Source organism: Gavialis gangeticus, unplaced genomic scaffold (genome assembly GCF_001723915.1).
Source record: "Gavialis gangeticus isolate Ggan-Ray unplaced genomic scaffold, GavGan_comp1, whole genome shotgun sequence".
Taxonomy (NCBI): Eukaryota; Metazoa; Chordata; order Crocodylia; family Gavialidae; genus Gavialis; species Gavialis gangeticus.
This window is the reverse complement of record NW_017729032.1, coordinates 215,649,726-215,663,104: the sequence shown is the minus strand read 5'-3', so window position 1 is coordinate 215,663,104 and position 13,379 is coordinate 215,649,726. Positions and strand designations below refer to the sequence as shown.

At 41.6% G+C, this 13,379-nt stretch overlaps 1 protein-coding gene across 2 annotated transcripts in view; it reads left to right on the top strand.

Moving 5' to 3' along the window:
* The window catches only part of CLIC6 (chloride intracellular channel 6), a 68,600-nt gene extending 58,287 nt beyond the window's left edge, over nt 1–10,313 (top strand). For both annotated transcript variants that reach the window (XM_019525582.1, XM_019525583.1), the window contains exons 2-6: nt 1,293–1,402; nt 2,975–3,100; nt 4,438–4,544; nt 6,815–6,996; nt 8,551–10,313. In XM_019525582.1, the coding sequence (XP_019381127.1) occupies nt 1,293–1,402; nt 2,975–3,100; nt 4,438–4,544; nt 6,815–6,996; nt 8,551–8,712 (687 nt within the window). In that variant the 3' untranslated portion in view covers nt 8,713–10,313. The remainder of the gene's footprint in view (nt 1–1,292; nt 1,403–2,974; nt 3,101–4,437; nt 4,545–6,814; nt 6,997–8,550) is intronic.
* The last annotated feature ends 3,066 nt before the right edge of the window (nt 10,314–13,379 follow it).

The window sequence follows — 13,379 nt, the reverse complement described above, 5'->3', positions numbered from 1 at the left end:
CCCCCCCACTCCGGCCCTTTAAGAAAAACAAAACAAAAAAACGAAAATAACCCTGGACTTGCCGCTCCTGGAGCAGGCTCAGGGCTTTGAGGGGCTTGTGGAAGAGCCTCAACAGCTTACTGGATTGTATTAAATAGGAGTGTTACAAATCAAGGGAAATGATGCTTCTGGTCTAGTCAGTACTGATGCGGCCTCATCTGAAGTACTTTGTCTGATTTCAGCCCCCCCAGACTTCAAGAAGGATGTGAACAGTTTGGAAAGAGTCCTGTACAAAGTGACAAAGGTTTTAGAGGGTTGGAAAGCAAGATTTGAGAGGAAAGGCTGAAAGAACTAGGGTTATTTAGACTGCAGAAGAGAAGAGAAGACTGAGTGGGGATTTTACAATAGTCTTCTGATACCAGAATGAGAGGATGGAGACAGGTTTTTCTCTGTGGCCATAGGGGCAGAACTAGGAGCAAGATTTAGGTTGGCAATTAAAAGGAACTTTCTAATTATGAGGATGGTCAAGCATTGAAATAGATTACCTAGGTAAACTGTGGAATCTCCATCCTTGGAAGTTTTCAAAGGCAGGTTAGACAGTCATTTAATTGGACTGGATTAAATTGGGGTGATCTTGCCTTTAACTGGGGAGCTGGATTAGTTGACCTCATGCAGTCTCTTCTGGCCCTACTTTCCTATGATTATAAGGTTACACAGCAAATGTCAGAGGGGCACCACTCAGCATGAACTCAACAAAAATAGGTCACGTGTCAACTTTTGGACAGCTGTTCCCCCTTGTCCAAGCTGCATTCATTTATTTCTTTTCTCTCTCTAAACCACTTATTAATGAATTCATGCTTTTTGCATTTCATCTTAATTCCTGCTGAAATTTATTTTGCTACATCTTTCTGTGTTGATGTTTCTGATATTCATAAACCTATGAAAGTACAATGTATACATGCTTGAGAAGTGCTGTATTTGTTTGTTTAGAAAGAATTAACATGAATAGATGGAAAGAAGTCTAACCTTTGACCAGGTTGTTTTCAGATTTGTTCACTAGCTACATGTTCAAAAACAAACAAGTTACATGTTTAAAAACATTTAGAAAAATATTGTTCAAACATAACATTAGGACACAAAAGTATCTGTTGGGGAAAGCTTTAACAAATACAGAGTACAAAGAATACTGTGGCCTATTGCACCTAATACTAGTTATGAATTGCATCCTTTAGTATAACCAGGTTACTAAATTTGCCATTCTAGAAGTAATTTAAAAAGGAGGTACAAAAACAGTTGTTTGTTTTTCATTACAGGCTGGTAGCGATGGGGAGAGCATTGGAAATTGCCCATTTTCTCAGCGTCTCTTTATGATTCTGTGGCTAAAAGGTGTTATATTTAATGTTACAACAGTAGACTTGAAAAGGTAAGATTATAATACAGCATATAGTCTCATTTTGGTTTTCTATATCCTCTGTTATTTTCAGTTGTAACGGGGCTTTCTTGGGGCCGGTCTGTCATTGGCCTGCCCACCTGTTTCTGGGCCAGCTGCCCACCTCCTTTCCTGCCATGGCTTGATGATACATAATGATGGTATTAATTAGGCAGAAAACTGCCCATTCTTGCCCTGATGCCAGGGGGAGCCATCTGCAGCTCTTGTCCTCCCCTACACCATAGCCCAAGTCTTGCAGATGGCATCCAGATGACCCAATGCTCTGGGCCTACAGCCAGACCAAGCTTAGGCCTTGTTGTCAGGCCTTACACACACACACATTCATACTGCCCTCCTCTCACTAGGGCCTCTCACACTGCACCCTCTCACAGGATCTCTTTCATGCATTGACAACTTATACCGCCTTGCTCCCTTCTGGGGCAGGCCCCTTCAGCCATAGGCTTTATCTAGCTCATACCTTGGGTGGCAAGTGTACCATATTTTGGGCCTTTCCCATGACTCTCACCAGGGTAGTAGTCAGCCAGTTACCCAACTGCATCCAAGATTGCCCTGGCCCCTCCTGGGGCAACTCTCCACACCCAGACAGCCCCCAGCCCTCTGGTTTCCCCCCCCCCCCACTGGGGCTCCTCATCTCTGCCCCCTCACCAGGGCCACAGGGCTTCCCTCCCCAGTGGGGGCTCAGGTGGCCATAGCTGTGCCTGGCCCCCTTATACCCACAGTGTTGTGGGGGCTAGGGGTTAAGGTGCCTCAACCCACCTTTCACCATGGTGGTAACTGGCCTGGTATTTCCTGGGGGCTCCTGTGCCACCAGGAGCCCCACCAGGCCACCCGTCCCCAGCAGGGTGCAGTTTTAGGTCATGCCAAGGACTAAGAGCCTCCAAACCATCCTTTAAGCTCCTGCCCTTACCTCCAGGATGTTGCATACAACCTTGCAGCCAAGCAGTGTTTCTGCCTGGCCTGCCAGCAGCAAACTGCCCTGTTTATATGGGCGGCCAGAGATCTAAAATGGCCGCCGCAATCAAGCACCTGCTGGCTGCTTGGCTCAGCCCTTAAAATGGCAGGCACAAGCAGTGCCCTGGCACATCAGTCTAGCATTTTTAATTCAATTTTAATGAATGCATCTCACAGTAAGGTTGAAACACATTGACAAATATACTGCTACTTCCTATTTTTATGGCACCTTGTGGTGTAGATTCTGCTTTTGTCTATGTGGGTGTAAATCAGGAATGACTGTAGTAGAGCCAGTATGGTACACCATAGAGATAACTGAGTGGAATGTCTAGACCAAGATGTTTAAAATATAGTAGAAATATTAAACTAATTCATGCTCGCACCACTATTGTTTATAAAGTAATCGCCCTAGCACTTGCACCACAATTTAAAATTGGAAAGAAGGAATTTGTTAAGAATAAGTTTAAGCCATTTTACTAGTTTTAAATAATCCTAGTAAACTAGACTGAAACTGGAATAGAGAACTACCATTAAGAGCAGTTATTTAAAGTATAGTTCATATTGTTACTAACAGAGCTTATTTGCATGTTTTAGAAAGCCTGCAGATTTACAGAACTTAGCACCAGGAACAAACCCTCCCTTTATGACTTTTGATGGTGAAGTGAAAACTGATGTCAATAAAATTGAGGAGTTCTTAGAAGAAAAGTTAGCACCGCCACGGTATTGTACTGTTAAATTAATGTGTGCTCATGCGTTTGCGGGCCTTTATGCTACTTTCCGAGAAGTTTGTTGATTTCAGTGGAAGCAGGATCAGGTCCATGATTATATTCATGCCTTAGAAATAAAATCTTAAATATTAGGTTAAGGTTGGGGTCCAGGTGAACTCAGAGCTTTGCTCTGGACCAGGGGTTCCCACTCTGTGGTACACATACTCCTGGGGAGGTACACAAGACATCTCTGGGGCATACACAGGAGAAACTGTGTAGTGGTGGATTTAATTTTCATTTTAAAAATCATCAGGATTTAAGAGGTTAAAATACAAGCTGCATGCTGGTAGGGGTACATGGGCAGCTAGTAAATCTGGAAGGGGTATGCAATAAGAAAAAGTTTGGGAACCTGTACTCTGAACTTCCCTGGAAGCAGAATCATGTTCTAGCACTGCATAGTGAACCTGTTCCTCTGAGATTCTTAATACTTCTACAAGATGTTGCTTGCATACAAAAGTAACAGTGTGCGGAATTACAGGAACACACACAAAGTATTGTACTTCCTGTATAAAATGTTTGGTGTTCCAAATAAGTGTTTCCCTTCTTATATACTCTGGGACAGGTCCTCAGCTAGTGTGAAAGGGAAAAGATCTATCAAATGCAATGGAGCTCTGAAGGTTAACACCAGCTGAGAATGCTGTTCTCTGCATCTGCTGTTCGTTAAGAGAGTGGGATGTCAGATATTATTAGACTGTATTGCCCAGTATGTGGAAGTTTACATTATGTAGTAGTCCATTTCATGATGAGTATTCTTTTTAAAAAGGAATCTAAAAACAGCACACTCTGCAGAATTTTATTAATAAGATATAGTATCTTTGGGTTGAGTTTATATCTACTGAAGTTAATAAATGAGAGATTCCTGGTTAAGGCATTGGGATCAGGCCTATAACAGTGCTCAATTGACTATATCCACAATTTTTTTATTATGCCATGACATTATAACTCAAGGGGTAAACTTTACACAGTTTCAGTGGGTCCAATGAAGAGGGGGCTACACACCATTAGGTACCTGATACTGTATTTCTCTTTGTTTACTGACAGTTTGAGATTTTCCTCTTTCCCCCAAGTTCTAATATGTTTATTGTTGATGGGTGGTTAAGAAAAACCACATCAGTAATAAAAGTTAGTGGCAGTACAAAACAAGTATTACAAAAGTGATTTTCAAGTTAGGTGGTGTTTCCTATCAAATGTAGAGTTAGTCATACAGATATTCAGATAAACTACGTTGAAACTGAATGTGGTAAAACCAACTGGTAGCTGTATAATATTCTCATATTTTTAATTCCTCAGGTACCCCAAGCTTGCACCAAAGCACCCCGAATCTAATTCTGCAGGAAATGATGTGTTTGCCAAATTCTCTGCATTCGTAAAGAACCCAAGGAGAGATGCTAATGAAAGTACATACTTACAATCCTTCCATCGTTTTTGGTGATTACTACAAAAAAACCCAAACAAAAACAACACAACAAAAAAACAAACCAGAGCTATGACTGTAATGTTAGGTGGTGGTTTTGCGTTTTGTCCCAAGGGCTCAGTTTAAATTAAACACATATCTGTGGGTTTCTGGGACATACTTGCTGCAGACTCCAATTCTAGAAATTAACTTAGTCAAGAGAAAATATAGCACCTGCATACTATGATAAAAAAATTGCAATGATTATTTACTTGCCTTGGCCAGCTAACTCTTCTAGAATCCCACTCACAGGGTTTTGCCTGAACAGTATTAAAGACACCAATCCATAAACATTTTATTATGTGAAAGGGGTACTCCCACTGATTATAGTGATACTACTCACATACACATACATTTTCAGAAGCAGGCCTCAACATGGAATACAAAGAGCAAGTGCTCATCTTTTACAATTTTACAGAGCCTATACACATGCAGCAAGGCTGCTCTGATGCACTGCAATTACAGCACATCAGAACAGACTTGATTCAAGTCTGCTGGAGCGTGGTAATAACTGTGCTCCAGCAGACTTCAGCATCACATACATCAACATCCCCACATTGAAAAATGGTAGTGGAGGAACTTAAAATAATGTACATTGAATGAACTTTAGTTAATGTGCACCTGCTGGATTTCCAGCACATTAGAGTAGGCTTCCTGTACATGTGTAGGAGCCCTAAGTGTTGTAAATCTAAGATCTTTCAAGGAAGTGTTGGAAGGAATTGGATTTCTCCCAAAATGTGGGAGTAGCTTGATTACATAATTAAGATTTATTCTAAGACTGCAATTCTGGTACGTATCTCTACAACATGCATAAAAAATTCCTAATCTACCTCCATGTTTGGATATGACAGAAATTCATCTCCTTGTGAACCAATTAAAATTCACTGCCTGTAAAATCATCTTCCTAGTTTGCTTCAGCTTTATGAAGACTAAAGTGAAATAGGAAGCCAAGTAAGGCTTGGAATTCAACTCTGTTTGTAAGGTTGCTGTGCCGCATCCTTAATTCACCACTTCTCTTCCTTTTCCTCAACTGCAAGCACCTACTCTGGACACTTTTAAGAACATTTGGATGCTTATCTTGCTGGGATCCTTTGACCCTAGCTGACTTCCTGCCCCTTGGGCAGAAGGTGGGACCCAATAATTTTACGAGATCCCTTCCAGCCCTAATGTCTATGAAATCAACAGATAACTCTGTATAAACAAGGTTTTGATAGTCTGGTCCTCCCTAAGCACCACTCTTCTCGTGTCATTCTATTTAGAGCCAGTGCACAGCCTTCCACCGATCATCCAGAACGTACATAACCTGAAGAGCCCCTAATGTTATTGCCAATATTCAGGAGCTTCCTGGATTTTCTGTTAGGGGAGTAGGGTGGATGCAAATTGAATATCCTCTTAGTAAATAAGCAAGATTGCGAAAGATGATTACAAAGCCTTAGTTTCTCCTCAGCACAGAAGAAACAGGTCTTAGTCAGTTTCTCCAGGGTGCTTGGTACCCAAGGAGGTGTTTCTGTGCTTATTGTCAGGGACATGGTCATAACAGGTCACTAAACACATAAGAAAGCTGTCCTTACAGAAAACAGATCTTGCTCCATAAAGCTCTACAGCCATGGGTACACTTAAAATTTGCTAGTATAATTGTTTGTTTAAAGATGGTATTTTTGCTATATTGGCAGAAATCAGAATATACATAAATAAAAGAAACAGGATGAGGGAAGGGGTTGTTGGTATAGCCTGTGTCAATTGTGGAGTTGGGTTAGGTATAGTATCAAAATCTATCCAATTGTCTACAGTATGCAGATTTCTCACTATAGTTACACTGCTAGATCTTGAATAGTATGTTTTATCTAGCAAGAAAGGCTAGTGTACAATTGGCAGCAGAAACATGTAAACCTTATTTGGATAGTTTGAGAGAATGAAGTAAATAGAAACCCAACAGCTTAGAGGAAAACTGAAGATACAACTCACCTACTATCTAACCAAAGCCAGATGGACACAACTTGTAGCCATTTTATGAAATGTAGTCTTTAGGGAAGGGTTTGAAATAGAAGATGATAACATTTTTATGAGAAAACCTGACATAAGGGCTGATGTGGGAGGACCTCAGTGTGAGGGGCACCAGTATTTGAAAATCTTTCATCTCTTGGGTTTTTGTTTGTCTAGTTTTAGAATGATTCCAGCTCAGTTTCCTATGATTTTTTTTCCCTCTGAACCTAGATTTGGAAAAATCCTTGCTTAAGGCTTTAAAGAAGCTGGATAACTATTTAAATACTCCTTTGCCTGATGAAATTGATGCCTATAGCACTGACGACGTTACTGTTTCTAGTAGGAAATTCCTGGATGGAGATGAACTCACCTTAGCAGACTGCAACCTCTTACCAAAGCTCCATATCATTAAGGTTTGGCATATCTTTTCTATGAGGTGCATCACTGTTGTTATTATTTCACAGTGGCATGTAAACAATGACAGAAAAATGCCATATTTTTATAATATAATATTATATATAGTCTATAGTATATAGACCTATGACTGCTACCTAAATCTAGCAACAGTATAGTTTGATAACTGATCTTTAAGTTACCACAGTCCATTTCATTGTGACGGTTAGGAGACTCAAGTGAAAGATTATGTCAGTAACACATCTAGTTACTTATATGGGCCATTGCAAAAGTCTCTGAGCATTTCAGATATACAATTTGTGCAGGTTGTCAGCATAGGACACAAACTAGGTTCATCTATAGATCAGTCCAAATCCACAGTGCACAGGTTAATCACAAGTGAAATCTGTAAGATGACAGGTGTTTCTCATACAGCCATACACATAATGGCAGTTTTGGGGCTTAAATGCATTCCTCCATTGCTCTCTTATTTGAGCTGGAGACTACTCCAACCAAATGCTATATGGAGCTCATTTTACATGCTATGTTTTCTTCCTACCCCCAGTCCCTTCTCGTCATTTCCTCCTAAATCTGCAGCTGGAATTTTGAATTTGCCAGGTTTTAGTACACCCTCTAGGCACTGGGCTACCACTCTTCTGAAACTCCTTAGGATCACAGCAAGGTTAGGGTTGTAGAAGCTGTGCTTTCACATCACCAGACATGTCTTTGGTGAGAGGAAGATGCAGGTGAATAAAGTGGGTAAATCAGTGAACTAATGCACTTTTGAAGCCTTTGCCTTATGGATTTCTTCTAAATAAGGGAAAATAATTTATAAAATTTAAATTTTCTGAAGTTAAGAAAGAATTGTCACAAATTGTGGACCTTGAAAAATAAGCTGTTTGTATTACAGTGTTGACCAGACACTCATTGGACATTTCTGTTCAGTTAGAACCGGCTTTTCAAATCTAGTTCTGGAATTTGGGGGGGCAGTTAGAGATTAGTAGGAACTGGGGGGCAAGTTCCTTAGACAGCTATGAAAAACATCAGCCACTGGTCCTACAAAACCTTTCCATGTGGAGCCCACATTTTGAGTTGACGTGACAGGGTCTCTCCAAGGTGTGGGCTACACAAACATTTTGTTAGTTCAGAATGTTTATTTAAAAAAAAAAACCCTGAAAAGATACAATCACATGCCTGACTGCCCTGGGCATGCTCATAAAAATCTTCCTACAAGTGCATAGGTACGGCTTATTCTAAGGAAGCTGGTTCAGGCTGAACTTCCGAGAACTATTTTTCTGGTGTAAGCTGCATCTTAACAGAGTGAGTGTGTGTGGGAGGTGGAGGGAGAAAGGTCAGTGGGGTATGGAACTTATGGAATAGCCATACTGGCAAACTCTAATGAATCGACCTCCCCTCCTATCTGTTACTTTCTTCCTGTACATTGCCTTTTTCCATTTTTATGTTTTAGCAATCAATTTGGGATGCTTTACTGGAAGAGACTCTATTGATTACATGCATTATGTTTTGCATCATGTCTCTAGCAGTCTAATCTCTCTTTTTCCCCTCCTTTTAAGGTTGTGGCAAAAAAATACAGAAATTTTGAGTTTCCACCTGAAATGACAGGGGTCTGGAGATATTTGAACAATGCATTTGCTAGAGATGAATTCACAAATACTTGTCCTGCAGATCAAGAAATTGAGTTTGCCTACTTGAATGTTGCAAAGAGAATGAAGTAGAGGAAGAAAAGACCCCTCTGCTTTTCATTTCATCCAAGATTTGGATGGGAATGGACCAAGATAAAGAAAAAAAGAATTGTGCAACATAACTTCAAGTTCTGCCACTGGCCAGTCCTTCTTTCATGAAAACTGTATGGCATTATCTGGTCACTTAAGTGTGTGCCAGTTTGTGAGCATGTACATGATATAAGCACACATACTTATGTGCCTGTGTGCTTATCTATGTATATACAAGTTGGCACACAATTAGATTAATAGATATTAGGGTTGGAAGGGAACTCAGTAGGTCATCAAGTCCGACCCCCTGCCCTGGGCAGGAAAGAGCGCTGGGGTCAGACTACTGATAATGCTGATAAGTGAACTGATAATGCTATAACATTATTGTAGCATACATGTGTATGTGTTATGCTTGCTGTATTAAAGACATTGGATTCAAATCCACACTTTTATTAAAATTAATGGTCCAGGTCACACAATTACTGCAATTTTTCAGGCTGGTGATATGCTAAAATACTAAGAGTGTAACCTGTTTGTCATGTATAAACTGTCACTATTGCTGCCTCTGATTTCTGTTTCATTTCAGAGCTATTGCCAAACTTGGTATTTGTCTTTGTCTGTATCATCTATGGCCTCCATAAATCTTGCAAAGCCATAGGTCAGCCCTTGGCTGCACAGCAGACTGCTTTATCAAGGAAAAAGGTTACCTTCTATGTGGAACTAACTCTGTCTTCTAAAACATCCAATTCTCTGTTCCAGAGACCTGTATATAAGGTCAATGGAGGTTTTCCAGGAAGGGGAGAGAAGCATAGGTTGTTACTATGCAGTAACATTTGGTATTACTTGTTATTTAAAGAGGGAGAGCTTCTGGCCCCATTATTAGGAGGAGAAGTAGGGAACTGCGGTCTCACTTCTTTTGGTCCTTTGATTCTTGTTTAGTTTTGAAAAACAATATGGAAGGAAGGGCCTAAGAAAGAAGCAGACCACTTCCTTCATCCTAGTTGAACTCCAGAACGTGTAAAATGGCCAGTACCGATGAAAATATACTCTCTTGGCCCTAGAAGAGTTGGTCATCAGAAATCCATGGACTCTGAACTGGCTACAGCCATAGTGGCTGCTCTCTTGGTAGGGAGCATCAGAGGTCATATATAACCTACAGCCCATACAGTTGCTTACAGTGGGAGATGAAACTGGTTTTAGCCTTATGATCACCAAAGTCTCTCTCTGGTGCTTTTGCACATTTTTTTATAGGATTTGAGTGCCTCTTAAAGCAATATATTGGTGCATGCTAGGTTGCCATCAAGTAAAATGAAAATAATAGGAGGTGTCCAGAAGAGATTTCAATTTGAGAGAGCACCAACCTTGCTTGTATCAAACATCCTACTTTTACAAGTTTTTCCTATGATGGCATCTTTCCAGTTTTCAGGTGAATACTTCATGTACCCTGTTTAATCCCAAAGATGCGCAGTTCTGATATACATCTTATGTCACTGTCTTTTTAAAATGGTGTTAAAATACTTAAATTGTAAATTTGTCGTCTTTAGCAAAAACACTTAACCGGTTTTGTAATACCATACTTAAGTTCTGGGGGTTGATAGCTGAGCGGTCATGCAACAAATGTTACTAGCTTCTGCATTGTATTTTCAAAAAAGAAAAGAAGAAGTATATATAAAATCAAAAAACCTATATACTCTTTTCATATGCCTTACAAATTTGACTAGAAAATACACAAATTCATAAGTAAATTGAATGATGGCTTGTGCTTATTTCAGTGCTTGTCCCTCGATTACGTGCATTCTGATTGTAGCCTAGATTTTGAGAAAGAGAGGGTGCATATGAGATGTTTGCTGCCAAGTACACTAATTAGCTTTGCAGTGTCTCACATTTACACATGCGGCCCTGTTAGGCCACTTGAAACCAATAAAATCTGATGCAGCTGGCTGGGGTATGAGGGTGCTTCAGTACAAGGGCTGCCTGCCAGCTAGCCCCACAATAAAGAACCCTCTGCAGCACATTGAGCCAGGCTGGAGTAGCCCAAGGCTGGCAGGTTGACCCACCCTGGGTCCCCTACCAGCTAGGGCTGCTCTGACCCTTAAAACCCTCTAAGATCCAACTAGATGGGATGATCTAGTTGAGGATGGGCCTGCTCAAAGCAAAGGGTTGCACTAGATTACTTCCTGAGCTCCCTTCCATCTTTAATTTTCTGTGATTCTATGACTCAGCTCCACATGGTGTGGGCCCGGGCACTTGTAAATGCGGCACCCAGGAGCAATAAATTCCAATGAAACATGTGCCAGAGTTTATTGCTGCATGCTAATAGCATGTGCAGACGCACAAAGTGTTAGCAAAGCTGATCTGTTTTTAAAGAACTGGGAAAAGAGGGCTGAATGCCCTGATCCTACTGTCAGATACACACAGGCGCAAAGATCAGTGCTCACAGGCTCCATGGGACCAGGGCTATGGGAGGGGCTGCAGCTACCCCAAGGTTTGCTGTACCCCCCCCGCCCCTATAGCCCCCCCTCTGTCTGCCCCAGCCCCCTTGCTGGGAGCTGCCTGGCACAGCCCCATGCACAGATCCAGGGGCACATGCCCTTCCAGGGTGCGTAGTGGTGGCGCTGGGAAGAGAAGGCCGAATGCAGGGTAAAAGCTTGCGTGCAGCATCCACCACTACCACCAGCTATTGGTGGAAGGTGGCAGCCCAGTGGTCAATCGGGATAGTGAGCTGAGGCAGGGGTCAGGGAGGCACTGCAACGTGTCATGTGGGGCTGGTGGCATCTGGCACACCCCTCTTCCTCCCCTAGGTATGAGGCAAATGCACTGGGGGAAACACCACCAGTGTGCCCTGGGGCGCACACCTTCCCCACCCTCCCCCAGCCCCTATGACCTCTTCAAGTACCCACAGTTGACAACCCTGGATATAAGTTATTCACCAGACTGCTGTAAATATTGGTGATGGTGGGGGGGAGCATTAAATACAAAAGTAAGACATGCATTTTCACAGGCTAGTCAAAGCAAGGAAATATTTCATACATCTTACTGTGATTTATTTTGCTGTTTACAAGTTTGATGTATGTAAAGAAGGTCTTATCACTTTAAGGACAGATGGTAAGTGCAGAAAGTCCTAAATAGTTTCATAAATGTTAGGGTTGGAAGGGACCTAAGCAGATCATCAAGTCCAACCCCCTGCCCTGACCAGGAAAGGAAGACCCCCAGGGTAGAAGCGAGCACCACTTCCTTTATTGTTGGATCAGGGCAGCTAGGAGCTGGAACCAACTTCCAAGGGATTAGTTTAGACCAGCAATTCTAAGCCAGGGTACCCAGGTACCCTGAGGTACCTTGAGATCAGTTTAAGAGTTCCACAGGGAACAGTGCAATATTAGTACTGCTAAGTTTACCAATATCTACACATGGCCCAAGAGGCAAACCCAGTGATCCATAGTGTTAAAGGGTTCGGGGGGGTTACAGGGTGCCTCTCTAAGGTTAGCACCGTTAGGCATGCAAACATGATTCATACAAGAGATTTCAAATAGGAATTCATAGTGTCAAAACCATCCTGCCCTTTTGTGATTCTTTACAACAGAAAATTTGTTCTGCTGTCTTTTTGTGGTCAAAAAGTGAGCTGTGCCTCAAGTCTAACAACGTTGAGAAGCACTGGCTTAGACAACTACCAAAGAAAGGAACCAAAACTGCCTCTCACCTCCACTCCAGTGCCTTCACTGAGCTCTGTCTTCTCACAACCTAACATAATTTGTTACAAATGAAAACTGCCACACCTAGGAGAGAGAATAAAATCTCCACAGCACACTGCAGCCTGTTAACCTGCACCTAGACAGTCCCATAGGCTAGCCTCCACATTCCTCATTACAGTTGCTTTTATTCAGCTGAGTTGGTGTTAGTGTTTTTTTTAAACATTTTCGTTAAGCGATTAGGGCCAATCCCAGTCTGATCAGCCACAGGAGGATGAAGAGGAATATGTAAAGGCCCAAGATGAAAGAGGCAGGTACTCACTAGTTGCTTTTATAGGCTGCTCTTGGGAGCCTTGCTAATGTTATAACAATCCTTTGAAAAATAAAAGCAAAGTGAGAAACCCTATGCTTGCTGTTTCTTGCTATTTTATTTCATTTTTGGAAAAGTATTTGTTGAGAGGGGCCAGCTGTCATTGATACCAGAAAAAACAGGTCCAGATTTTTTGCCTCTGTCAGCCCATGCCTTGCTTATTACTACTATAAATCATTTGTATCACCATTTTGCCACCAGACCATTGTATTAGTTATGTATAAACATACCAGGAGGGACAGTCCCTATTCCAAACATTTACAATCCAAGATGCCAATAGTGCAAAATACAATGCCTGGGTGTACTTCCGCACCAGCTGAATTGAAGCATCAGGGCCTAAATAGAAAACAAAGTGAAAAAGAAGCAAAGTGACATGTCCTTGGCCACACAACAGGTCAATGGCAGAATTACCCAAGCCTGGTGTGTTAGACTGTGATGTTTATACAGTGGCTCCCGACACCTCATTAGGACGTAATGATATGTTACAAAGTATCTGAAAAAAAAAACTTCTGTGTTCCCCAAGTGATGTGTTCTTTAATGTTACACTAGCTTTCTGCATCCTGTATTCCTAGCACAGATCAGCAAAATGGATTCAGGTACAATCATTTTAACAG